This window comes from Lissotriton helveticus, chromosome 7 (assembly GCF_964261635.1).
Source record: "Lissotriton helveticus chromosome 7, aLisHel1.1, whole genome shotgun sequence".
NCBI lineage: Eukaryota > Metazoa > Chordata > Amphibia > Caudata > Salamandridae > Lissotriton > Lissotriton helveticus.
In genome coordinates, this window is record NC_136068.1 from 1,282,185,576 (window position 1) to 1,282,212,952 (window position 27,377).

The 27,377-nt window shown below is 45.8% G+C and overlaps 2 protein-coding genes across 2 annotated transcripts in view; one reads left to right on the plus strand and one right to left on the minus strand.

Moving 5' to 3' along the window:
* The window catches only part of MRPS7 (mitochondrial ribosomal protein S7), a 132,276-nt gene extending 130,529 nt beyond the window's left edge, over positions 1–1,747 (plus strand). The window contains exon 5 of the mRNA XM_078654520.1: positions 717–1,747. Coding sequence (XP_078510646.1) covers positions 717–938 — 222 coding nt within the window. The 3' untranslated portion in view covers positions 939–1,747. The remainder of the gene's footprint in view (positions 1–716) is intronic.
* MIF4GD (MIF4G domain containing) lies at positions 1,702–27,311 on the minus strand. Its single transcript, XM_078654521.1, has 6 exons — positions 27,171–27,311; positions 25,971–26,111; positions 21,214–21,323; positions 4,141–4,296; positions 3,716–3,808; positions 1,702–2,198 (listed from the first exon to the last, which is right to left on the minus strand). The coding sequence occupies exons 2-6, from the start codon at positions 26,050–26,052 to the stop codon at positions 1,971–1,973; spliced, it is 669 nt and encodes a 222-aa protein (XP_078510647.1). The 5' UTR covers positions 26,053–26,111; positions 27,171–27,311; the 3' UTR covers positions 1,702–1,970.
* Between the last annotated feature and the right edge of the window lie 66 nt (positions 27,312–27,377).

Genomic DNA, 27,377 nt, shown 5'->3' on the forward strand with positions numbered 1-27,377 from the left:
AGCCTTTAATTGGGAGCAATGGGAATCCACCCTAATAAGGGAAGGGGCTTCTTCCCTACAGTAGAATCAAAGTTGTCTGTACTCCCAGCCTGCATCTCATTAATAGGGGAGAGCAGATGTTCCCCAGAAGTGTGGGTCTGCCCCTCCTCAGAGAAGCCTTTCTCCATCGGAAAAGACAGCGTCTGTGAAGGCCAGACCTTCAGGAAAGAAGCCTTTGTACTCCAGCAGCATGCTGCTGCCTCATTTGGAGAACTTCTTTACCCCGGCTACTCAGATGTATTCTTCTACAGTATATCAGAATATCCCTATATTAAAGCAGTATGTGCTCACCTTTCAGTAGGAGAGTCTCTGTATTTAGCCCCCAGTGAACCAACTACGCTGGCAGTGTGCTCCACATCATTGTTAGTAGAAGAGTCAGAGTTGCTACCCAACAACATGGCCTGTCCATTGTCCGTATGCAAGGCCGCTCTCCTAGTTTGTGCTTCCCACACATGTATGGATAAGGAAGTGAGCTTGGGTACCCCAAATGGCATGATTCCCTTGCGAGTAAAGTGGGATTCTCAATCCCATCAATGTTGCCCTACACACTCAGAACATGAATGCAGGTTATAGCGTTTTATAACTCATACAGTGCTCTGCAAATCTCTCCCAGTTAGAAATTACATTGTGTATTGCTTTAAGTATTTGTATGAACATTTTTGTTGTTTCTCTTACAGGTCCCAATACCCCTACAGGACAGCCGCCGTCGTTACTTGGCCATGAAGTGGCTGATCACAGAATGCCGTGAGAACAAGCCACGCCGTGTATTTATGCACCAGAAGCTCTCCCAGGAGTTACTTGATGCATTCTTTGAACAGGGTAGTGTGATCAAGAAGAAGCATGAGCTTCACAAAATGGCTGAGGCAAACAGGGCCTTTGCACACTATCGCTGGTGGTAGGGAGCAAGTCTCTGCTTTCTACCGCTACCAGTGGTAAGGGGCACATCTGGAAAATATCTACAGAACCCTAGAGGGGTCACTTAATTGAAGCTGAGCAACTCCCATTCCCATTAACTGTTGAAGGACTGACCTGGACTTCAAGCACAACCACCGGTGGTATGGGATAACCTGAGCTGAATAGACCTTCGTATGTACTTGCTGGTAACTCTGACCTTACAGTGACCACTGGACACAAATGTTGATGATAGAAGGCTGCTGGGGGAAGTCAGACGAGGTTGTATGAGGCATGCTGAGGTTGAAGCTGCATGAGAACTATTTAACGTTCTCGCGCAAAAACTGTTTAGCCCTAAAAGACAATCCAGTTACCCGAGAGCTTTATCTTACAACTATTAATAAGTCCAAACAGAACTTAGACGTTCCATCATCAGATATACAGATAATATTCATGCTATTCATCATAGAGTGGGTAAGTACTAAATTAGTATTACATTTTTGAGAATAGGAGGCAAAATCATTCCTACCAGTGGTCAAAGCAACAGTGAAGCAAGAACACGCGTTACCCTGTAATGGAGGTTTTTGTTATTTGAAGCACCTGCTCATTGGCTAGTTAAGAAAAACAAATACTGGACAGATGTTTTGCTTGCTGGACACATACCCCTCTTAAGTCTGTCTCCCGTCAACTAATACCAAAAACATTGCCACAAACATGCATTTAAATCTAATTGAGTGGTCAGTTCTTCGCGTGGGAAAGAAAAGCATCAAACTGTAGCAACGCTTTTTATTTAAAAAATAAAATACTGCACACTGTTCGCCATTGGTCCTTATTAAAAAGATATTGCAATAATTCATTCAAATGTCAGCATCTTATAAAAAACATTCTACCGGAGAGCATGAGCATGACTATTTTCATGGGGAAATGTAAGAATCCTCTGTAAAAACACTACAAAAATCTCTTTAAAAATATTTAAAAAATTCAATATGCCTGAATAGTTTTGTGGCTTCCACAGTTAAGTGTCAATAGGCGTAGCTCTGTCATTCCGTCACCTCACTGTAGTAATATTTGTGGGCAGCATCCGTCATCTTCCAGCCTGCTGCTCTGAACTCTATGATCTCCAGCAGAAGGAGCTGCGCTAGAGAACTAAGCCCCTCCTGCAGCAGAAAGCCATCTCGCAGGAGACTGAACAATTCATCCATGCGCTGATAGTTCATCTTCTCAAGCTGTTCACCGACGCGGTGCAACTGTAACACCAGACAGTCCACCTGAAGATAAAAGAAAGAACCTTCAGTGGCGGTAAACTCTGAAGGGTGGATGGGGCAAAAGAAACCATTGAGAGGTATTGTCATGCAAAGTGCCAGCATAGGTCTGTCAGGATTTAAGGAGATTATGAATTCCTGCACTTGTTGAGGTAATGCAACAATATAATTAGAGGCATAAATATGGTAAAATACTGGTGCCCATAACTGGTCCTTAGGTTTGCTTTGTGCAGGATTTCTAGGCGGGTTACTGGTGGCAAATGGAATCTAAATTACGTATTATTCTTATTTCAGCTGAATGTGAACTCATGAAAGAGTATGTAACTGTACTGGACCACTCAACATATAACACATGGGAGTTGTAGAGAAACAGGTACTTGAGAATAATGTTAACTGTTGGGGAATTTCTGTTCAAGATGGCTAGCATCCCGGCTATGTGGCTTTTGGTAATGAGGTAAATGATAAGGTAGTGAAAATGCTGTGTGGTGATTAAGTTGAGAAAGGAAATAAATCTTGTTACCACATGGATTACCACTTAGTTTATGAAGACTGTACTTTGAGATCATAAAAATACCAACAGCTATGGAACAGTTTAAAATGCTCCTTCGTTCAGTGAGTCTTCTGACGTTGCTTTTTAATGGTTCTACAGTAGATAATGACAATTTTACTGTCTAGATACTTTTTAGACCTGTATATATTACATTCCGTCTTCTTTCTCTAGCATAGTGTGACCTCGGGGACTTTCTGAAAACTCCCCCCCCCCCCTCCCATGGGGCAAGTTGTCCTTATTGAAGGGTAAGACATTGGCATAGAAACCAGTCCAGTTTTCAGCATAACTACTGATTTCTGGTTCTAGCTTTTTCTTTCTCTATTTTGTATTGTAATCCACAATATTTATTTGGAATGTGGATGATTGCATTCATGTTTTCTGAGACCAGATTTTATTGATCATAAATTCTTTATTTGTTTAACATAGGTTAATGGACCCAGTCAGTGGAAAGTGATTAGTGATCACACCCACACAGTGGTACTGCCAACAACGTTTGGTAAGATTGGAGCCCCTTCTTTATGGTCCTGACGAAAGCCACGTACCCACAGGGACAATCGGCAGAAACATGTTGACCTATTTCTTAAAATAATTTCACAGCGGTGACGGGAAGATAGGATCCTTACTCACCACATCTTCTGTTTTTAATCCCACACAGACTCTCTTTTGAATAAAGGATTTATGGGTGTACTGTGATGGCCTTTTAATTTTCACTTTCTGGACCCCACTCACTTAGAAGTGCATGCCCGCCCTCCATCAAACGCGGTTTCTGGAGGGCGAGGACTGGCAGATGATGAAGCATTACACCTGGTGGTGTGTGATGCCAGTCTATCACTTTTTGTGAGATGCCTCATTATCACTAGGCACCTCAATGCAAATTTAACTTGGTCTATAGCTGGGAGCGGTCTCTATTGTGTTCACTACAGTTTAAACTCTCCCACCCCCCCCACCCCCACCCCCCAGTGTTTACACTCACTTCCTCCTCTTTCTGCAAGCTGTCAGGCTGAGCCAGTCGGAAGAGACAGTCATACACTGGGTTCACCAGCGCCAGCATTGGCATATTATTAACCTGCAAATGATTAGAAAAAGCACTTGTTAACATTTTCCTTTTTGTGAAAGTTCCCTGCACTTAAAGCCCTTGAATACAAACCCAGGATTTTTCCAATAGTGTCTGTCTTCACACGCCTGTACCCAATTGCAATACATATTCTCATGTAGACTTGATGTATGAAAATGTGACTCCCGAAAAAATTTCAGTGTAACACCTGTGGATAGTCTGTGTCTATATTGGTGTATATAAACTACTGAATTTCACCCATGTAGCTAAAGCTCAGATTGTAAAATATGATGCCACCTGTGGTCACCAAAGGAAAGGATTACTGAGGAAAGTTGAATATTCACCCTTAAGTAATCAAAAATGTTGCAGATGAAAGACACATAACAGATCCACTCTTGCACAGATCGGGAGCGCAGCTCCTCGCGTTCCTTGTACTCCTGCTGTAGGCGGTTCAGAAGCCCTCTGCGAAAGACATTCTGTCCTGATTGCTTAGTCTCAGCCTGCAAGTAGAATCAAGAAAAAGATCAATGTAGCAGAATACCAGGCCTCCAGTGTCTTTAACAACTGCAAATTTAGTCTGACTTTCAATTTAAAATGTATGTGTCTTACCCGAGTTGTACCCACTTTAGGATTTCTAATTTGTTTGACTAAATGTTTATCTGATGCATAGTTAAAGACACTCATGCGTCGTTAAAACATCTCAGAGAAAATAAAAGGCAAACCAGAATTAACACCAGAGCACCGACACTAGCTCTAACTGTATTCAACCAAACAAGCATCAGCGTGTGCTGAACAGGCCACAACAGCAGCTGTCTTGTAGTTAAGGTATGTGCCACATAGATTGAGGTAGGGCACATAGCATGTAAGGATCTGACAGAGACAAGATGACCTTTCAACTAAATGTTGGGACAGGACGTGTTCGGTATGGTTCTGGAATGCTTGCTTCCTTGTCCTACTTGGATCCACTGGAAAGTTGCTGTAGGTTTTCCTAATCTCTGCTTCAGGGAACAGGACACATACACTTGTCCAGTGAGGGTCTCCCTGTTTACATAGACTGAGGCTTGGCGGGGCTTGTATAGTGCACCCCTCTTTTACAGAGAGTGGCTACTATCCTATCTACCTAGGCTGTGGTAGACTGACGGTGGTGCAGCATTAATCAGTAGTGATGGGGTATCTGTACCTTATAGGAAGACCTGTATACTAGTTCCCTCCTGGTAAAGTCTGCAGTCTCACTTACTTGGGTTCTTTTTTGCCTTTAGGTGTCTCCAAGAGGGACACGAAGAAGTAGTACCCCGTGAACGATGCAGAGACAGAATTACCCATGATAACAAATGTGCCTCAGTGGGGGCAGACAAAGAGAGGCTCAAATAAGTTAAGTTTAGTCACTAGGGATGTCAGAGCAATAGACCTAGGGGCCTTTTTAGTATATTCATCCGAACTCTACAAGGTAGAGGAGTGTGGCAGGTGTCACTGGGAGGAAGGTTCCTTCCACGAGAGTTACTGGTCCCCACAAGACTATGGTTAAGTTGAAATATCTCAAACCTTAGAAGCTCATCCCTGGTTCCTGGGGCTATTGTCTGACAGCTAGCTGCGATGACATTGAGTACCCTCTTGACAGAGTGGAATAGTAAGAAGGCCTTGGTCAACACGGGGGTTCAATCGAAGCGGAGTGCTTTCTCTAAAACGATCGTGTTGCACCTAGGCTAATACCACGGCCTGATGCTTATATTTCTTGGATTTCATCAGCTGTGCTCACCAGGCAAAGACTATAAACCAGCGTCTTAGTAAAGTGGGTAGCACTCCAGAGAAAGAGAAATCACAAAGGAGTAGGCCAGAACCAATGGCTGCCTCTGAGCAAGCACCTGTGATTGGGCCTTCTGTTCTGGTTGTACAGGAGGGTGAGAATCCAGAGAGATATGGTACTGGAATGGGAACATCTACCAGGAGCGTCTCGGGAGGATTGCAAGGCACAGGATATGTTTTCTGTACTTGTGGAAGGTTTCCCGGGAACAGGCCTACACTGGAGTAGTTAGAAAGCCTAAGGGTGGCTTGGAAAGATGGATTCCTGGAGAGTGATCCTGCTGGCACTGAGCAAGGCCCCGACAAAAGGTTGGTGGTTCCTTAGATGCATGGGAATTTCCTACTGCAGTTAGCCCATGAAGTACCCTTAGCAGGTCACCTGGGCATCAAAAAGAAGAAAGACTGGGTAGCACCTTTGTTCTACTGGTCAGGATGTGAGGAGGTGTTACCAGACCTGCCGGGCCCGCGGAAAGTCACTTTTAGTGCCTATACCTGTGGCAGGGGTATCCTTTCAGCAGACTGGGATTGATATAGTTGATCTGATTGAACCTCCACCTCATTAGGTAACAAGAACAGTCTTGTGGCTTTGAGGAGCACTATTGCCAAAGTAGTAGCTAGAGCTCTCCAAGGGACCTTTTGCAGGGTTGTACTTCCTCGGACTGTGGTTTCCAACAGAGGAGCAAACGTAATTTCTATGACCGCAATGTGGGAAGGAGTAGGTGTGACATACAAGATGTTCACAGCATACCACATCTAGACCAACGAGTTGCTGGTGCACTTTAATATGACCCTAAGGAGCATGTTGGGAAATCTGCCTGAACCCCTCAGGAGCAAGTGGGATCGCCTCTTGCTGTGACTTTTGATCATTTACAGGGTAATACTGCAGAAAGGATAGGTAGAGTTCCTTTGAACTTCCTTTCGCTCATCTGGTCTACAGAAGCCCAACTTTGGTCAAGGAGGTTGAGAGGGCAACCATAACTCCTGGGCCTCTGGAGACTAGCTCAGGAATAAAGTGAAGGACAACCTTCAAGCCACCCGGGTGCTGATGGAGTGCTATGACCAGAAGGCTATGCCGACTGGGTTCCAGGTGGGCTAGGAAGTTTGGGTCCTGAAGCCAAACTGTCAACGGGATCTGGAGGGGAAGTCGTAGGTTTTCAGGAAGATTTCCGATTTTATCTATTTAGTTGACACCGGTACTGCATGGGAGCCCCAGAGGGTGTTCCAAGTTAATTGAATGAAGCTGTGTCTCTGCAGGGATTACACGATTTCTGTTACTAAAATGGCTGAGGTAATAGAAGAGGAGAGTGAGCCACTCCCTGACTTACTGCAAGGTGATGAAAAAGATGGTTCAGTGGCAGGAGTTAAATTTGCCTCTGAACTGACCACTGAACAGCAAGCAATGTGAAAGGAAGAGCCAAGGCAATTTTACCATCTTTCCTCCCTTACCACAGGGCTGACGCTTGTTTGTGTCCACGATAGACTGTAAGAAAAACCTTTATTCTGACCTATATTCCTTTTACAACCGGCCTCTAGGGCTCATACCAAGAACATATCCCCAAATCAATTTCTTACCACATAATTAATTCCAAAAACTGTTTATTTATAAAAAAATATATTTTTTTTCAAATATATATTTGATTATACATTATTTGTACACATTTATATATTTACAAAGTCATATGACACTTATCACAGAAACATATGTTGTTATTCCGACGTCTTCGTAAATCATGATTCTCCAACAAGTCAACATTTATGTCATTGGTATGATTTCAAACTCTGACTAATAAATCCAATTACTGTAATAAGTATGACAATACAACCTTAAAAATGACAATTTAAACCATTCTCATCCATCAATACTGCAATCTCACCTATCAAACCGACTCACCCATACTGACATTCATATAGCAAAAAAGGGGAAAAAAGAAGAGGAAATCCAAAACGTGTGCAGGATCCTATGCCCTTTTTCAGAGACACTTGGCCTTTGTATTGATAACGCAATTGCATCCCATCAAATTCTTTGCCTGGGTGTGTCTCTGGTAGGATTCCCATACATCTAAAAAGTGGTCCACGCTCGTTTCGGTGGGACATCAATTAAACCACCTTCATCAGGACCAGATATGAGTCATATTAATCTCAAAGGAAAGTGGACCGGTGTTATCTGAACTGATCTGTTAGATTCTCAAACAAAGGGGAATGGCTGAACTGGGCCAAAAACCATGTTGGTACCTCATTGTATTTTTCCAAAGAGGCCGGCTGATTCTATCCGGATTGAAAACCAGATTGTGTGTACGACGGCAGCCGTAGTCTAGCGATTATGGAGTAGTGACATTGTTTCTTTCTGGTAGTCCAAATGGATCGGTAGATAATCAGTGTAATAAGATGCACACTCTAACACGCGGCAGCATGTCATCAGCGTTTTCCCATTAACCCAATTTTTGTAATTAATAATGTGGTAAGAAATTGATTTGGGGATATGTTCTTGGTATGAATCCTAGAGGCCGGTTGTAAAAGGAATATAGGTAAGAATAGAGGTTTTTCTTACAGTCTTCATTGCTTCCCCCTACTCTTGGACCTGAAACTACATAGGGGTAACTTCCTTCTTTCATTTTTGTGTCCACGATAGACGCAGGGAGCATCCCACCTGTTAAGAGCAAGACATACAGGATAGCAGCCTGGGTCCAAAAGTGCATCAAGACTGAAGTGACCAAGATGCTGGACCAGGGTATTGTATAGCACTTCCGTAGTCCCTGGGTGAACACAGAAGGGGTTCATGCCTAACTGACGTGGGCTTCAGTGTGAACTGTCATCTCTGAAATACTGTGATAAACTGATGCCGATCCCATTCTTCTGAGCTGGTGGATAATTTGGGCGCAGCAAACTACCTTAGTACTTTTGATTTGACCAGTGGCTCCTGGCAGATTGCCTTAACACATGGTGCCAATGAGAAAACAACATTCTTAACCCTAGAGGGCCTCCTCCAATTTAAGGTTATTCGATGTATTTATAATTTTGTTATGGAACTCCAACGGAGGTCCACAAAAAACACCAACAGATTAAAAAAGACAAACTTTACATACAATACAAAATTCTTCCCTTATACATCAATGCCTCCTTTGGGGAATTCTTATGTTCGAGGCATGTGGGCTGCTAAATTCATATCTTATGCATAGATCGCCGCCTAGTGTTGGGTCCGGATGATTGCACATTGTTGTCCTGGAAGAGTCTTCGAAGTATCACGAGATAGGTGGCTCCTCCCCTGGACTACAGTGCGCATGGGCATCGACTCCATCCCCAAATTGTTTTTTTCCGCCATTGGGTTCGGATGTGGTTTCGACGTCTCCGTGTCGGAACCGATAAACTTTCATCTTAAGGCCAAAAGGCCTTCGTTACCTGCGTCGGTATTGTTTGCGTACGGTCTCCAGCGTCGTCCAACTCTCTGAGCCGGACATCTACGGAGTCAAGTAACTCCTCGGCCATCGAGGCCTTCTCGTCGCAGCAAGACCCGACCGCCTTATTCATGGAGCGGAGCCCGTTCAAGTTCTGCCCCGTCTGTGGATCCAAATATCCACACATCGATGTGCATCCGGTCTGCAATAAATGCCTTTCGCCGGACCACAACGAGGAAGACTGCATGGCCTGCTCCAAGTTCAGGTCCAAGAAGACGCTCAAGCTTCGGCGCGCGGTGCGCCTTGAGGCCCAGCGAGCGACCCCGGCACCCGACAACATATTAGACGACCCCGAGGAGGAAGGCGATAGCCATCATCTCCAGGTTTCGCCACCGTCGACAGAGGTCCAGGCCGATCCAGAGGACTACATCGAAGGACAGGCCCAGGACCTTGAATACGTCGAGGAGGTAGGGGCCGACGAAGAAGTTTATGGGGCCGTGGAAGATAGCTCTGAGGAGGAGCTATGCCCCGAGGTCTACGTTATTGAGGCTCAGGTCACGGGATCGCCACTCGGCCTTACCCACGACCAAACACCGCTATCACCGGCCCCGCCTTCGGGCCCGGCCACGGACACTCGAGCGGAGCCGCCATTGCCCGTATCAAAACCGAAAGCGAAACCTTCGGCACCTACGGGACACAAGATGGCCGACGTACAGTCGAAACCGAAACCTACAGACTCTACCACACCTAAAATGGCCGACGTCCTGTCGAAACCGAAACTGAAACCAACGGACTCGACCAAACCTAAGATGGCCTTCTCAATTATACGTAAAGACAGGCCCATTCACAAAGGTGGCGGCATAGCGATCATCTACAAAAGCAACCTCGCAGTCTCTGAAGCTCCCTCCTACCTGCACAGCTCCTTCGAATGCCTATCGGTCAACATCAAATGCCACGGTCATAGCTCTCGTCAGTGCCATCTCCTCTACCATCCCCCAGGCAATGCCAACGAATTTAAAGCCCAGTTATCGGATCTGATCACCCAATCCGCACTTAATGGCGACGACAATCTAATTATGGGCGACCTCAACTTAAGATGGAACGACCACAAAAACCCGCTGATTCAATCTCTCAACACCCTGCTACAAGACAACGATTTGGTCCAACATTGCTCAGAAGAAACACACTACAGAGGAGCGACCCTGGATGCCATCATCGCGAACAAAAATGCACTCTCGATTGACCACATCATCCCGGTGGACTGGTCAGACCACCACATCATTTTATTTCACATCCTGCAACCGGCCGCGTCACTCCCACCCACCCAAGCTCCCCCCAAATGGGTCAGGAACACCACCAGAGTTCCCCGAGACAAGCTTGAGGAAGGACTCAGCACGCTCCTCCCGAACACGGCGGAGCCCCTCTCTACCTCGGAACTCACCTCGCTCTACCATTCCAATCTAGAGCTTGTCCTAGATCAGCTGGCTCCCTTGAAACTAAAAAAACCCAGAAGCATCCCCTCCAGATCTTGGTTCTCTACTGACATTAATGAGGAAAGAAGACACCTTAGATCCTTGGAAAGAACTTGGAGAAACAACCCATCGGCCTTGCATCGGGACCAACTGAAGGCAGCCCGCAAAATATACTATTCTCACATCAAAAGTAAGAAGACTTCCTTCTTCAGTTCTGCTTTAGACAATGCCAGAAACCGCCCCAAGGAACTCTTCGACATCATTAGAAACCAAACCTCCATTCCCAAGGCGGCCAACTTAACTGCCTCCAAAACCCATTGTGACAACTTCGCAAGCTTCTTCAATGAAAAAATAGCCAAAATCGACCGCTCCTTCATCCAGAGCCCTGCATTCATCCACAACACCCCAGTAACATCATCTATCCGCTGGTCTTCTTTCCAGCCGGTCGAGGTTGAAATGATAAGCAATCTTATCGACGCAGCGAAACCCTCCTCTCACTCTCTCGATCTACTTCCCTCGAGACTGGCCAAGGACTTGAAGCTCACCCTAGCCCCAATCTGGGGCAAGATCATCAATAGCTCCTTAAGCGAGGGCCTCATCCCTGACTGCCTTAAACTAGGACAAGTCACCCCTCTGCTCAAAAAACCCGGCCTTGATCTCGCAGACATGAACAACTTCAGACCAGTATCGAATCTTCCGTTCCTAGCCAAAATTCTGGAAAGATGTGTGCTGTCACAATTAACCCAACACTTAGAGAATTCGAACCTACTGGATCCTCTCCAATCAGGGTTCAGAAAGGGCTGCAGTACGGAAACCGCTATCCTAAATGTCCTTGACGACCTGCACATGTCACTCGACTCCAACCAATGTAGCCTCCTCATTCTCCTTGACCTCTCGGCTGCATTTGATACGGTCGATCACTCCCTCCTTCTTAATGTCCTTCGAGAAAGAGCGGGCATCGAAAACACGGTCCTAAAATGGTTCGCCTCCTTTCTTAACAACCGCTCTCAAAGAATAAAGATCAACAGTTTCGAGTCAGACCCCCTCCCCATCAACAGAGGTGTGCCACAAGGATCAGTACTCTCCCCGCAACTTTTCAACATCTACATGGAACCCCTCACCTCTCTCCTAAGGAACTCTAACATCCCCTTCCACCTGTACGCGGATGACACTCAACTCTACTTGGAAACCACTTCGATCGCTGACATTCACAGACTTAATGCCACACTCATGGAGGTTCAACACTGGCTCTCAGCCAACCACCTCAAACTGAACGAAGATAAAACGGAAGTTCTCTTAATCTCGAACAAAGATGAAAACCCACAAATAGTGGAATGGCTCAAAGCCTTAAATGCCCTCAATGTCTCTCTTACTCCAACGGACTCAGCAAAATCACTAGGAATCACTCTCGACTCCAAACTGGACATGAAGAAGCATATCTCTAAAACCGCCAAAAGCGCGTTCATGAACTTGAAACTTCTCTACAAAATTAAACCCTTCCTCCCCCCCAAAGATCTGAAACATGCCACCCAGGCACTCGTGCTCTCAAGAATTGACTATGGCATTGCTGTACTGACTGGAACAGCCAAGTCACACCTGGGTCCCCTCAACTCCACCCTCAACGCTGCCGCAAGAATGATTACAGGAACAAGGAAATTTGACCACATCTCCCCGGCGCTCAAAGAACTCAAATGGCTTCCGATTGACCAACGAGCTAACTTCCGCACAGCCTGCCTCACACATAAAGCCTTGCACACAGGCAAACCTGAATACCTGGCTTCTAAACTCAAAAGGGCTGGACAATCCAGGAACCTCAGAAGCTCCAACACACTCCTGCTCATCCCATTGAAATCACAGAAACGCAAGACCTCTAATAAATCCTTTGCGGGGAACGCTCCCAGGATTTGGAACTCCATCCCCCCACATATCAGAACGACCGCCTCCTTCCCACAATTCAAAACGCTACTCAAAGCCCTCTTCCTTGAACGCTCCGGTGCTTAAAGAGAAGCCCATCTCGCAACAGCAGAAATCCGATTCCTCTACGGTACTCAAATCTAACCGATTCACCCCCGAACTCCGTCTCTTATTACGTTATTATTGCTGTTGTTTTGTTGGTGTACAGGCTTTATTCCCATCCTATCGTGTCCGATTCTTGTATTATTTGCTTATTGCCTTGATTGCATTTCTCTATTTGCTGTGAAGCGCTCTGATACCCCCGGGTCCAGCTAGCGCTATACAAAACTTCAATAAATAAATAAATAAATAAATAAATGGCCGACGTCCTCCAACAACATTCAAAGCCTGCTCCATCATCGACTCAGTCAACCTCCGGCCCACAAAAGTCGAAGAAGGCTGTTGAATCGACCGCGCCGCAGAAGGTGCTCAAAGAACCCTCCTCCAAGAAGGCCGTCCATCAAGCGCCGACCGCGGTTGCTCCGGCGCGGACTCCTAAACCTCTTGAGACGCCTTCGGACGCGGTTAGGGTGCCGTCCGGTAAACGCACGGCTGACCCAAAGTCGACTAAAGCCCACGACACTAAGGCCGCTGGCTCGACGCATCGGCACAAGGATGCGGGATCTGCTGCATCGGCGACTAAGCCTTCATCGGAGCCCCGACGCATTGCGGCCGAAGATTCGTCGACGCCAAGCAAACCCGACGCCACCGAAGATCGGCCGTCGGTTCCAAAACCCGCTGCCTCCTTTACACAGCAGCTTACTGACTCCCTTAAACGTATAAAGGATAAGACTTTGCCGTCCACGGCTTCCACGCCATCGGCTTCGAAATTGGTGGACGCACCTCAAAAGTCCTCAAGCAAGCTCCTTTACACCCTGCCACCAAAGGTGGCCCCGAAGGCCTTCGCAACCACGTCGGTGCCAAAACCGTCGGTTACGTCAACGCTACAGAGCCTATCGGACCCGTATCTTGCCTCTGAGGAGCAATCTGAGCATTGCATCGATGCCCACACAGGGAAACTGACACTTTATAAAAGGAAAATCACTTCCCAACCACTGGAATCATATGTTATTCCAGTAAAAAAGAAGAGGCCAGCCCAAGACATTCCTTCCCTTGTGGAGCCTATTCTGCCACCACCGAGACGGAGTCCATCACCTTCACCCAACCAATCAGGAGGGGATGATGATGACCAACAGGACCAATACAATTTCCCAGTTGGCAATGACCCTGATGTTCAGCAGGACTCATATGGCGACACTGGGGACCAGAGTGGACATCAGGTGGTACAAGATCCCCAAGGCTTTGGGACACGTACATCTCCGACGGAGGATTCTGCTGCATTTAATGCTTTACTCGAACGGGCAGCAGCAAATCATAATGTGGACATGCATGCTGACCCGGTAGAGGAAGACTTTTTATTTGACACTTTCTCAGTCTCAGAGAGAACAGTTAAAATACTTCCAATGCTTAAAGGTGTCCTTAAACATGCCCCAGAGATCTTTAAGGAGCCTACCAGGGCAAGGGTGGTGAACCCACGTATCGAAAAAAAATACAGGCCAGCACCTGGAGATCCTGCATATATTCGAGGACAGTTGCCCCTGGACTCGTTGGTGGTCGCCAATGCCCGCAAGAGGGCAAACTCCCAAACAACGGGTGAAGCTCCTCCCCCAGACAAGGAGTCGAAAGTGCTTGAGGCATCGGGAAAAAGGGTGGCAGCACAGGCTGCCAATGTATGGCGTATCGCAAACACGCAGGCACTATTGGCACCATACGATAGGGCGCATTACGACACCCTAGAACAGCTCCTTCAACACCTACCTGATGAGTTTAAAGAAGCAGGCGAAATGCTCATACAAGAGGGAAAGCTTATCTCCAACGCTGCCATAAAGTGTGCACTTGATGTGGCAGATACAGCGGCTAGGGGCATTAACACTAGCGTCATGTTGAGGCGACAAGCTTGGCTTCGCATATCTGGATTTAAGCCTGACATCCAAACTACAATCCTCAACCAGCCCGTCAATCCTGACACCCTGTTTGGCCCAGATGTGGACACCACCCTTGAAAAAATTAAAAAAGACAACGAGACTGCTAAGTCCATGGGGGCGCTTCAGTCTCAACAATTCAGGGGACACACTTTTCGTCGCTCAGGAGCACGTGGTGTTACCAGAGGACAATTGGGTCAACAAACACATTACGCGAAGGGTGGTGCACAATCCTCGTACCCCAAGCAGGGTAGAGGGGTTACAGAGGTAACAGTGCCAAGGGCAGAGGCAGAGGAAACAACAACTCCCGTTCCTCTGCCGCCAACAAACAGTGACTCTCTGTCACTGCCCCCCGACCATACAACACCGGTCGGGGGGAGACTCCAGCAGTTCCTGCCAGTCTGGACGTCCATCACCACGGACAGGTGGGTGAGAAACTTATCCAGTACGGTTACTGTTTGGAGTTGACATCCACTCCTCCCAACATTCCCCCAAGACACCGTCCTATGTCGGCAGAGCACTTGCACTTATTGCAGCAGGAAGTACTGGTGATGCTGCAAAAAGGCGCAATCGAGCTCGTGCCAGTGGAAGAGGAAGGCACGGGGGTCTATTCCCTGTACTTCCTCATCCCAAAGAAGGACGGATCCCTCAGACCTATTCTGGATCTACGCCCCCTCAACATGTACATACTGTCAGAACACTTTCACATGCTGACACTGCAACAAATCCTTCCCCTGCTCAATCAAGGGGACTTCCTAGCAACCTTGGACCTCAAGGATGCTTATTTCCACATACCACTCCACCCATCCCACAGAAAATACCTCAGGTTTACCATTCTAAACAGGCACTATCAGTTCAAAGTCCTACCCTTCGGGGTGACTACTGCCCCCAGAGTGTTTACAAAGTGTCTGGCAACAGTAGCGGCGCACCTCAGGAGACAGAACATACATGTCTACCCGTACCTAGACGACTGGCTTGTTCAAGCAAAGTCGGAACAACAGTGCGCCGCGGACATGTCCCACACTATTCAACTGCTTCACAGTCTGGGGTTCTCGCTAAACTACCCGAAGTCGCACCTTCAACCAGCCCATGTGCGGCAGTATCTGGGCGCGACAATAAACACCCTGACTGCTATGGCACAGCCAAACCCAGTCAGAATCGACAGCATTCAGTCGCTGATCCAAAAGTTCAGACCGCAACACTCCCTGCCAGCGAGAGTGTTCATGCAGTTGATAGGCATGATGGCCTCCTGCATCTTCATAGTCCCGCACGCGAGGTTGCACATGCGCCCGCTCCAAGAATGCTTGGCAAATCAGTGGACACAGGCTCGGGGACAGCTAACAGACCTAGTGTTGGTGACCGGTCGGGCATACAACTCTCTGCATTGGTGGAATCCACACAACCTTTGCAAGGGCCGACTGTTCCAAGAACCTGTGCCACAGATAATCCTAACGGCGGACGCATCTCTCCAAGGATGGGGAGCTCATGTGCTCCACTACACGGTGCAGGGACTGTGGTCAACCCAGCAACAGATGTTGCACATCAACTACCTAGAATTGATGGCAATCTTCATGGCGCTCAAGTCCTTCAAAGTACATCTGTGCAACAAGGTCGTGTTGATCCGGACGGACAACATGACAGCCATGTACTACATCCAGAAACAGGGAGGTACTCACTCGCCACAGCGGTCTCATCTGGCTCAGAGCATGTGGAAGTGGGCCATTCAGAGGAATATCTTCCTCATGGCGGAACACCTCCCAGGCAAGGACAATCAGATGGCGGATCTGCTCAGCAGGTACAGCCATCAAATGCACGAGTGGGAGATACATCCATCAGTACTCCAACCGTACTTCCAGCAGTGGGGTCATCCACAGATAGACCTCTTTGCCACAAGGGAAAACGCAAAATGCCAAACTTTGCCGCCAGGTTCCCTCACCCAGAATCGCTGGGGAATGCGATATGGATGAACTGGTCAGGCAAATTTGCGTACGCTTTTCCCCCAGCGCCTCTCATTCCGCTGGTGGCAAGAAAGCTAAAGCAACACTCCATGACTCTCATCCTGGTTGCTCCAACATGGGCACGCCAACCATGGTACACCATGTTTCTAGAACTTTCCGTGGTACCGCATCAAAGGCTGCATCTCACATCCCGGCTCTTGACGCAGAACCATGGCGACATTCAGCATCCAGATCCGCAACAGCTCAATCTGGCGATCTGGCTCCTGAAGTCTTAGAATTTGGCTACCTCAACCTGCCCCCGGAATGCATGGACATCATCCGGGAGGCACGTAAGCCCACTACCCGGGCTTGCTATGCAGCTAAATGGAAGCGGTTTGTCATGTACTGTGCAGACAACAAAATCAACCCGCTGGATGCATCCATCCCTAACATCATCTGCTATTTGTTACATCTTTACAAATGCAATCTAGCGTACGCTTCCATTCGGATACATTTATCCGCCATAGCAGCTTATCTCCAGAATAGGCAACACCTTTCTGTTTTCAGGGTGCCTGCCATCAAAGCCTTCCTAGAAGGACTGAAGCGAGTCATTCCTCCAAGAACACCACCAGCTCCAGTGTGGAACCTCAATGTGGTCCTCACTAGGCTGATGGGCCCACCTTTTGAGCCACTGCACTCCTGCGAGATTCAGTTTCTCACATGGAAAGTGGCTTTTCTCATTGCTATCACGTCGCTCAGACGTGTAAGTGAGCTGCAAGCGCTCACAATCCAAGAGCCATTCATACAAATACATTCCAACAGGGTAGTGCTCCGCACTAACCCCAAATTCCTTCCTAAAGTGGTGTCACAGTTTCATCTCAACCAAACTATTGACCTGCCTGCATTCTTCCAAAACCCACAAACAGTAGCAGAAAGAATGCTTCATACATTAGACGTTAGGAGGGCGCTAATGTACTACATTGACAGAACACAAAACTTTAGAAAGACACAACAACTTTTTGTTGCCTTCTCAGCACAGCACAAAGGCAACCCTATTTCCAAAGCAGGAATAGCCAGATGGATTGTTAAATGCATTCAAATCTGTTATCAAAAGGCTAAACGCACTTTAACAATACCCCCAAGGGCGCACTCCACGCGCAAATTGAGGGCCTCCATGGCTTTCCTAGGGAACATTCCCTTAGAAGACATTTGTAGAGCAGCCACATGGTCTACACCACACACCTTTACCAAACATTACTGTGTGGATGTGCATTCAAAACAGCAAGCAGCTGTAGGACAGGCTGTTCTCAAGACACTCTTTCAAGCTTCTGCAGCTGGCACGGGCAACCGCCGTTAATAGAGGGACTGCTATGTATTCTATGCATAAGATATGAATTTAGCAGCCCACATGCCTCGAACTGAATATGCTACTTACCAGTATGCATCTGTTCTTGGCATGTAGGGCTGCTAACATTCATATCGCCCGCCCTCCTCCCCGGTGCCCGTAGCGGCTGCAGATACTATCTCTATATTCATCATTAGCATGGAGATCCTTTACACTGTTTCACTCCATCTCTGCCACAATGGCTAAAAACAATCTGGGGATGGAGTCGATGCCCATGCGCACTGTAGTCCAGGGGAGGAGCCACCTATCTCGTGATACTTCGAAGACTCTTCCAGGACAACAATGTGCAATCATCCGGACACAACACTAGGCGGCGATCTATGCATAAGATATGAATGTTAGCAGCCCTACATGCCAAGAACAGATGCATACTGGTAAGTAGCATATTCAATCTTATAATTTAAGGTTATGCCTTTTGGACTGAAAAATGCTCCCGTAGATTTCCAGTGCCTGGTCAACCATGTGTTGTCAAGCTTGGAAGAGTTGTGTGTGGCTAACCTGAATGACCTTATGATGTTCAGCAACTCATGGGAGGATCATATAGAGGTGGTGGATATGCAGGGGGGCCAAGCTGACCATCAAGGCAACTAAGTGAATTAGTTCTCTATTGTTTTATCTTTGGCATCATGTAGGTAATTCGACCCCTGCAGGAGACCATCCAGGCAGTACTGGATTGAGAGGTTCCCACTACACAGACATGGCTTTTTTGGGTTTTACTAGCTATTATCGGAACTTTGTAGCAAACTAAAGGAACATAGATGCCCCTTTAACAGTCTGCCCTCTGAGAAGCAGCCCAGGCTGAAGTGTGTCAAAAGGCATTTGATGACTTGACGACAGCACTATGCAAAACGCCTGTTCTGAATGCCTCTGATTATGGCCAGACCTTCGTTTTGAGGTGTTTTCCTATGTGGATGACACCCAGATAATCATTTAGCTTATCAACAATGATTCAAGCATTGTCTGATTAAAGTTCGGGAATGCATTGACTGAATTTATGATTTGAGGTAGGGATCAGCAGTTCTGGAATGTGCGTTGGTGGCTTGAGGAATTGGGGTTCTCCTCTTCTGGCAAAGGCGGTTAGAAACCTCTAGGTCAAGTTTAACAACCAACAATCTTTTACGATTCCTGTCAATGAGGTACAGCGTCCTATTTTGGTATGATCAAAATACTAAAAGAAAAAAAATCTGCTTTCTGTCGTTAGCAACCAGGAAAATGGTTATCCATGCCCTGGGGACTGCCACATTGGATTATTTCATGTTTCTTTGTCTGGTTTACCTGCCTGTTACAAATACTTAAGATAGTTCAGAATGCGGTGGCCAGACTCAATATTTTGTAAAAACCGGACTCATGTTTTGGCAAAGTTGAAGGGTCTATATTGGCTTCTGATCAATGATGGTATCCAATTCAAAACTTCAACTCTGATTCATAGAGCGGTACATAACTCTGGTCACTCAAGTCCACAGAAACATCTTAATATCAGATCACCATGCAGGTCTCTAAGATTCTCCAATATCCATCTTCTTCTCCTTGCCAGATTTAAGCCGTCTCTGAGAAAAGGTCGGCCGATTATGGTGCTGGGAGCCAAGCTGTGGAATCAACTTCCCCAAGATGCAAGAGTCACCTCAAACTTCGAAAAAGAGCTAAAAACCTGTTTTTTTATTGGCTCTCTTTCGCTGGTTAGCAACAGACTGCACTGCCGACATTGTTCTAAGCATCTAGAAGTTCTTGACTAAGCATTAGTTGTGCTTTATAAAAAATAAAAAAATAAAGAGTCATTTCAATTATTCAGACAGATGCTTCTGATAAGGGATCTGGGGTTGCTCTTGCCCAGCTCAGTGAGAAGGGAAGGGAGCATCCGGTGGCTTCTATCAACTGCAGACTTCTCCCCTGTGAGCAGAATTGCTCTGCTGTTAAAAAAGAATGCTTTGCTATAGTGTGGGACCTTCAGAGTTTCAGGCCTTACTCGTTTGGGGGCAAAATGTGTAGCACAGGCGGATTAAAAAAGCCTCAAGTGGCAGATTGCAATGAAGGAGAGAACCCAAAGTAGCTCCAGTGAGCTCTGCAGTGACTAGATTTCACTGTGGAGCATATGGCAAGATTACAGCACGGGAATGCAGATAGCCTTTCCCGCTCATCTACCCGATCAGTCTTTGACTGGGGAAGAATCAGCCATTCTGCACTTTGAAGGGGGGGGGGAGAGAGTCTTCTGCATGACTCCGGAGTGTATGCTTCCCTGTCCTACGCTGATGATCTGGCAAGTCACTGAAAAGCTGCTGTAGGTGTTCTTGATCGCCACATTAGTAAATATGGAAATCACACTCGTCCACAGCGGATCTCCCTATTTCCATGGATTGAGACACTAGACTGTGGCTCTGAATTTGAGAGGGCATACAAAGTGCACCCCTATTTTACAAAGAGTAGCTACTGCCCTCACTACTAAGGCTTTAGTAACGGACAGTGGTGGTAGCTTTAATCTAAACCCAGGGGGAGCCTGCACCATTTGGAGAAGTGTGGCTCAATGGTTAGAGCGGCAGACCCTGATGCAGAGGTCTAGCCCGGGACCAGGGTTCAATTCCCTGCCTCGGCGGGTCTTGGGCTCAAAATTCCACGGACCTGATAATTCTCGCCTCGTGCCTATTCCAATCATGGAGTCCCACTCTGCAACTCTGGGCAATAGCTTGCTTAATCTCCACAACGGCCCCCACAACGCTAAGGATGCCTGGCCTCCACCTTGGGGGTGCCCAGGAGTGGACACCTCACAGGGAATGCCAGGATGGGTTCCACAGCGGTATTCGTACAAGCGCCTTGAGACCCTTGCGGGTGAGTAGTGCGCTATACAAGTATCAATTTACCATTTAGGTGGGGCTGCCTACCAGCTCCCTTCTTGTAAAGTAGGTTCAGTAGCACTTACCTGGGTTCGTTTTTGCCTTTGTGATACCCGAGCTGTGCGTTTTGAAAGCTAGTTGGTTCACTGGGTGAGGATGATGAGCCTTGGGTTTGGTGTGAGCCAAAGTTGTATCTATTCTGCTGGACATTCCAACTCGTGTGCCCCGCCCTATTCCTTATAGAAGGTTGGTGGGGTTTTCTAAAGGTTTATAATCGGGGGAACATTCCCTCATGATGAATAAAAAGTTTTAGATGTAACCCATGCCCTACAGTAAGGAAGCCAGTGTTCTACATTGAGGAATCCTTTCAACATTCACAACCCTATAGATTCCTAGCCCAGAGGAGGCACGGAATGACATGTGGAGTATAAAGTACAGATTATTACCCCTACTACAGGTATGCTAAAGCTTTACTTACGAGAACACACAACCCCATATCTGGCAAAAGAAAAAGAAATTGCAACAACAACAAAAAAAGACAAAAGCTAAATTCTCTTTAGGAGGCCAACTAGACCGCTTAATACATTATCTTCTAGGTGGGGGATTTTATGTGTTTCCCCTTCCACACTTGTAATTCTGCTTTATACTCACCTGAATAATTGTGTAGCACATACGGCCAGATTCTTTACTGAAAAATTTATTTTTCAGTGACTGGTCCACTATAATGTTGGCTACTTTCTCTAGGTCCACGCTCCCTGGATCTGTTGAAAAAAATTGCAATTTAGTGACATTCCTTTATATTAATTAGTTATGATAAAACATATTCCACTGAGCTTTATTTGTACAGGGCTATGGCAGTTAGAACTCTCCACATGCAGATGTTGCCAGCTATCAGTATTGTGGTGAACATTTTATCCATAAGTGTTATGAACAAGAGTGCTGGTGACATTGTTCACATGAAAAAACAGTCATACTCTTGATTCAGGCGACTGGATTGGGCATTAAAGACTGAAATAGTCTTTGCACCATATAGCTCCCCATACCCCAAAGGTTTTGCCCTCAATCCTATTACAAGGAAAACTGTGTGGCAAATGTAAGACTCTTGCAGCAGCATTCTAATGGAATAAACAGGAAGAACCATATAGACCCAATTACTAATCTAATAATAACTGTTTAGAAGCACTTCATACCAGACTTCTGTGGTTTCTACTGCTGGAAATAAGCAATATGGTTACCCAATGTGGGACCTCAGAAGGTAGTGTAGAAGGGATGCATGTGAATCAACAAATTCTTCAAGATTTAGAACTACTACTATAGGTAAGTAAGAACCCATTTTGTTATTGAACAAGAAGTCGGATAGAGAGAAATATTCAAGGATAACTGCTAGACCCTAGGGTCTTGAATTGGGGGATTGGCAATGCCTGCCAAGGCTCTCAGTTAAGGAAGACAGCTATACCGTTTAAAACAAGCATTTGCAATGCAATAGGTATTGCATTTGTGAGAGTTTGAGCTATTGGCATTGCTCAAGCTAAATGGTGGGAAGACTGAGGTCCTGGTCCTTGGTAACAAACCTGATATATGGAGTCCCAAGCACTGGCCAGCTGAGATGGGCTCTTTCCCATCTCCTTCAGAGCAGATGCGCAACCTGGGTGTGACCCTCGATAATGGCCTAACTATGAAAGGTCAGGCTAATAAAGTGGCAGCCACCTGTTTCACCATCTTGCGCTGGCTTAGAAAGATCCTCTGGATGCTGCCATCCGACACCCAAAGGTCTGTAGTGAACGCCTTGGTGACCTCCAGGTTGGATTATGGTAACATACTCTATCTGGGGTCTGCCAAGGCAGTCACACGACGTCTTCAACTGGTCCAAAACGCTGCCGCTCGCCTACTTTGTGGCTGCCGTAAAACCGACCATATTACAGAACGCATTCGTGAGCTCCATTGGCTCAGAATTGAGAGCCGCGTGAAGTTCAAGGCTTTGAGCTTCATGCATTAGATCAAGGCCGAAGTGGCCCCGTCCTATCTGCAGTCCCTTGTTAAAACATACACCCCTTCATGTTCACTTCGTTCATCCTCACAAAACTTATTTTATGCACCCAAGCACAGACTATCCAGAATGGGTGGTAGTTCATTCTCGTGCTTAGGGCCCAGACTGTGGAACTCTCTTCCCCATCACATTCGTGCCGAGAACTGTCATGCTCGTTTCTGCAGAGCCGTCAAAACCTGGCTCTTTAACCAATAATCCCCTGAGTTGTTAGTGCCTTTGTTGCTTTTGACTTTCTAGCGCCGGGAAACCCGAGCGGGTAGCTGTCGCGCTATACAAAACGAATAAATAAATAAATGATAATGCCTTATTTATATGTTTACAAAATCTGCATGCAATGCGCAAACACCACTTGCAGGTTTTGTAAACACAAATAAAATACATTGTCATGTACACTGCCAAAAGCTCGAAATCTCACAAATGTGAGACCTTAAGCAATAATGCCACCCGCGCTTTAGCTTGTGATATTGAAAGCTAATAAAGCACGGGTACCACAATTTCTTTAAAAATAAAGAAATAGAAAAAAACTTTTTTTCTATTTCTTTACTCTGGAAGCAATTGCAACACCCGCACTTTAGCTTAACCCCTTGCATGCTTCGGACGGGGGCATTTCCATTGGACAGCCGGGAGCCGTCCGATCTGCGCATGTGTGGAATTTTGCCGCACCGCGGCAAAATTCCAGCCGCGTCCCAGGGGTTAAGATGTTGAAAGCTTAAGCACGGGTGCTGCGACTGTCACAAAAGTAAAGAAATAGAGAAAAAAGTTACAGCATGCATTTCTTTTTTTATTAATTTACTTTTGATACAATGGCAGCACCTGCGCTTTAGTTTTAAATATGTTAAGCTAAAGCACTGGTGCTGCGATTGCTTCAAAAGTAAACAAACAGGGAAAAATTCAATTTCCCCCCCTATTTGTTTACTTTTAAAGCATTTGCGGCATCTGTGCTTTAGCTTAAGATATTTAAAGCTAAAGTTCAGGTACTGCCATTGTAAAAAAATAGAAAAAGAAAGGCAGGCAGCCGCATTCCGCCAGCATATAACAAAAGAAAAGCACGGCTGCCATATTTCTTACCAAGGTGTGTCATGCTGGATAAATTATTTTTTAAAAAGAGGAGGGGAGAGCATGTGCTCTGTGTCTGTGTTGCTGGTAGGGCAAACGTATTTAAGGGCTGTAATTACAGCCTAGCGCTTAACACATGTAACAGGATGTGTTCTCATTGGAGGTTACAAGAAGAGAAAAGGCGGTACTAAGGAGGGACTACTAAGCCTATTGACCAATGAAAGGTCACCATTTACAAAGGACAGGAGCCAATTAAAAAGAATGATGGGGAAGGGGGCGGACCTTCATGCTCTTACCCTCGAAAAAACATGTCTCGAAGAGACCGCACAAGCACTCCCTACGCGAGACCTAAACAGGGCAGACACGAAACAGACCCATGATTAAGGACAGTTCAAACAGTTGTTGCGCTCTGGTTATTCCAGAGGATTCTGAACACTGGTCAAGTGCCTTTTTTATGCGCTACTTCTAAGAATGTAATATTTTTTCTTTCTGGGCACTTATGTTCAATGATAATTTAGCTCAACATGTACCTTTATCAAGTTTACTTGTGTTGAACTGCTTTGAAAATGAATGTTCTTTTCAAAATGCACAAAATGCACTTTCCATTAACTTTTCAAATTGCATCTCTTTACCATATTTTCTAGTCTTCCCAAACTAAAAATAACAGAAATAGAGAATGAAACTAATGCATTTTTAAACGGTATTTATGGTAACACAGCATAATTGCACCTTGAAAACAAAAAGGATCCTCATTTGTTGGCCAATTATGTATCATCTTATTTCAGCATTGTTTAGCAGACTGTCGTATTGCACTTTCTAAGTAAGTATTGACAAAGTCAATAGTTTCTCATTTTGTTTAGTCAAACACTTGTTTCACTAATACACGTTCCAGGCACAGCAGGGGTAAGACTAGTGCACTTCTACCCAGCACCAAGGCATGGATGTGGCAGTAGCTGCTGAGCAGGGGTTGCTTCAGTACACAGAACAAGTAAAAACATGTAGCAGCAATGCAGACACACACAGTACATAATGTAGCAACAGTACATAATGTAGCAGCAGTGCAAGCCTCAGAAAAAGAGCAATACTGGCATCGCAGCAGCTGTGCATACTTTACTCATACACCTATATAATGTGCAGCAGTAACTGAAAAGCCTTCTTCTCCTTCCAATTCCTGTACAGTAGTCTGCACACATTAATGTGCACATCCCCATGTGTAACTTTCTCTTGCAGTCTCACAATGTCCTGTCGCAGTGCCAGAGAAATGTTATAAAGTGAAAATATTAAACCAGCATGTGGCATAATCACTCCACAGGACAGTGGGCAGAAATAATCTGTTTGTTCTGGGGTGGAATGAGCTGGGTCTGGGAACTTCCTCTTTCCTTAGAGCACAGAACAGGTCTTGGAAAAACAAAATTATGTGATGCTGCCTGAAGAGCAAATTTATTTTGAACACTTGCTACTTTGCCAAATCGTAAAAATCATGCATCCACGTTGTAAGATATGGGATTACTCGTGGTGAGAGACAACCCACCTCAGCAATAATTACAAAGGAGAGCTATACAAAAAGAGTTACAGATACAATCTGACGCTTGGAGATATTCTCAAGGCAAGGAATCAGCAGGTAGAGTATGCACCAGAAAGATTACCACCAAAGATAAGTAACTTTTTTGTTTGAGTGACAAAATCTGAGTTACAGCATCTGGGAAGCATATCATGTAGAACTATGAATAGAAATTAATTCTATAAGTTGACTTTAGTGTGAGGACCCATGCGTGTCTCTGGCAAAAGAGTAAACAGTGGTCACCTTCTATGTTCAAACTGTGCATTTAGGATATGCAGGGATGTAAACAAGTTATGCATGTACGCAGTATGTAAACAGAATATGCATGTACGCAACCATGTCAACATGTAAGCTCTCGGAGACTGGTTGGTCTGAATTTGGAACAACTGGGAAACGTTTTCTTCCCCCTGGTGATCTAAGGTGTAGGGTTGGGAAATGTTCTGTGTACCAAAGGACGCTTTGTTTTAACTGTCTGCTGTTAAAGGCTGGGAACTGTGTTTTGTTACTATAACCATGTGGACTGAAATATATTTCACAGTTATGGTATCCACTGCTTTGGAACACCAGGAAAGTTTTTCCCCCAAAAGAGCTGCAATTTGTCAAAAAGTGAAGATTTCAGTATTCCCTTGAACTTGCTTCCTTGTATAAAACATGCAAGACATAACACATTCGTATGCCTAGCCAAGCCGGAGACATCTGCTTTGTAGTAAATAAGTAAAGCTATGCTCATAACAGAGCACTTACCTTTCAGGGCTGTCTTGAGCAGCTGTTGCGTGTCAGCGTCAAAGGACTGCATTTTATAATCTTCTTTGCCTGCGTCTCCCATGATTCGGTCACAATCATATGGTCCTGATGTGTGGGCAAGGTTAGCCGGTCTGAGGTAAACTAAAGGAAAATACGGATTATTAACCTCAGCCCGATACACCCAAAGTCTGTGCCTTAACGAAAACCAGGCGGACACACTATGTGCTGTCTCCTTCAAATCTGTGGTCCTCCTCGTCAGTGCAATGCCCAGTAGAGGCTATACGCCAGAGGCTGTCTTGTGCCTCTTTCTACTGTGAGCTACAGCTAATTGTTGGACCGACTGGCTCTTAAAGTGTGGACTCATCAGAAGCTACCATGCGGTTCACATCGTGAATGAGACTGGATTTGAGCGAATAAAAGAACTAAACAAACTCTCGACACATGACTGTTCTGCATGGGAAAGCTAAGGTTTGCTGACAAGCAAAAATCGCTTTCACAATGCACGTTACCGCTTATCACACGCCCTCTTGGGGGCTGTGCAGGCCCCCTACCCGATTCATTGCCAAAACAAACGCACTAACGGGGGGAATGTTTTAAAAAAAAAAAAATGTTGAAGAGACGAATACACCTAATGCAGTTTTTACATTCAACTCGGCTGACGGTGATCACGGAGAGGGGTTTCCAGTGCACGTTCTTTAGATCAACATACCATGGCAACGATTAACTTTTATACCATGGTAACTTTTCTGAATTATCTGGGTTTAAATTGAAACGCACTGCATAATTATCAATGCATTCTTGAGTGAGCCCGTTAGAAAAAGGGGCGATCTGGGGCTAGCTCGTTTCAACGCCATAAAACAGTATAATAAAAAATAAACTTAATAAAAATATACGAAAAACGTACAAGTCTATAGATCTGTAAATAGGCATTATGTCATAGAGGTGTCCTGTAGCGGGGCACAGGCGACTTCTTATGGGAAATTCAAGGCAGAACATAACCGGAATAGCCGACACTCGGGCTGTCTTGGTTTTAATTGATCTCAAACGTTTACTCTCCAACGTGTTTTAGGTTTGCCATCTCATAACCCGAGCCAACGTATTTGGCCCTCTTTAAGCGCCCCCTACTTTATCTCGTGAAGCTAATCTGTCACCTGTTCAGAACCTGTACCACGAATGTGTGGTGGTTTACCAGAGTCTTACCTAAAAAAAATTAATCCAGGCTACTGGTGCCTTAATGTAAGTGGACGAATACATCATCCATTCGGGTAAAAATCCTTTTCCGATAGTCTCCGGTCCACTCTCCACATCAAAACATAGAACTACAGCTTCCTTCCGGCTACGTCACTTGGGTCGCAAATGTTCCATCTTCATAGAAATCGTGACGTAGCCCTCGCGGATACGAATAAG

Bases quoted from the DNA above. Each gene is read 5' to 3' on its own strand.
- MIF4GD (XM_078654521.1), bottom strand. From the start codon at position 26,052: ATGGGAGACGCAGGCAAAGAAGATTATAAAATGCAGTCCTTTGACGCT. The intron at 21,324-25,970 runs GTAAGTGCTCTG...TTTTTTCAACAG, and splicing joins GCTCAAGACAGCCCTGAAAG to ATCCAGGGAGCGTGGACCTA. The intron at 3,809-4,140 runs GTGAATATTCAA...AATCATTTGCAG, and splicing joins ACATTTTTGATTACTTAAGG to GTTAATAATATGCCAATGCT.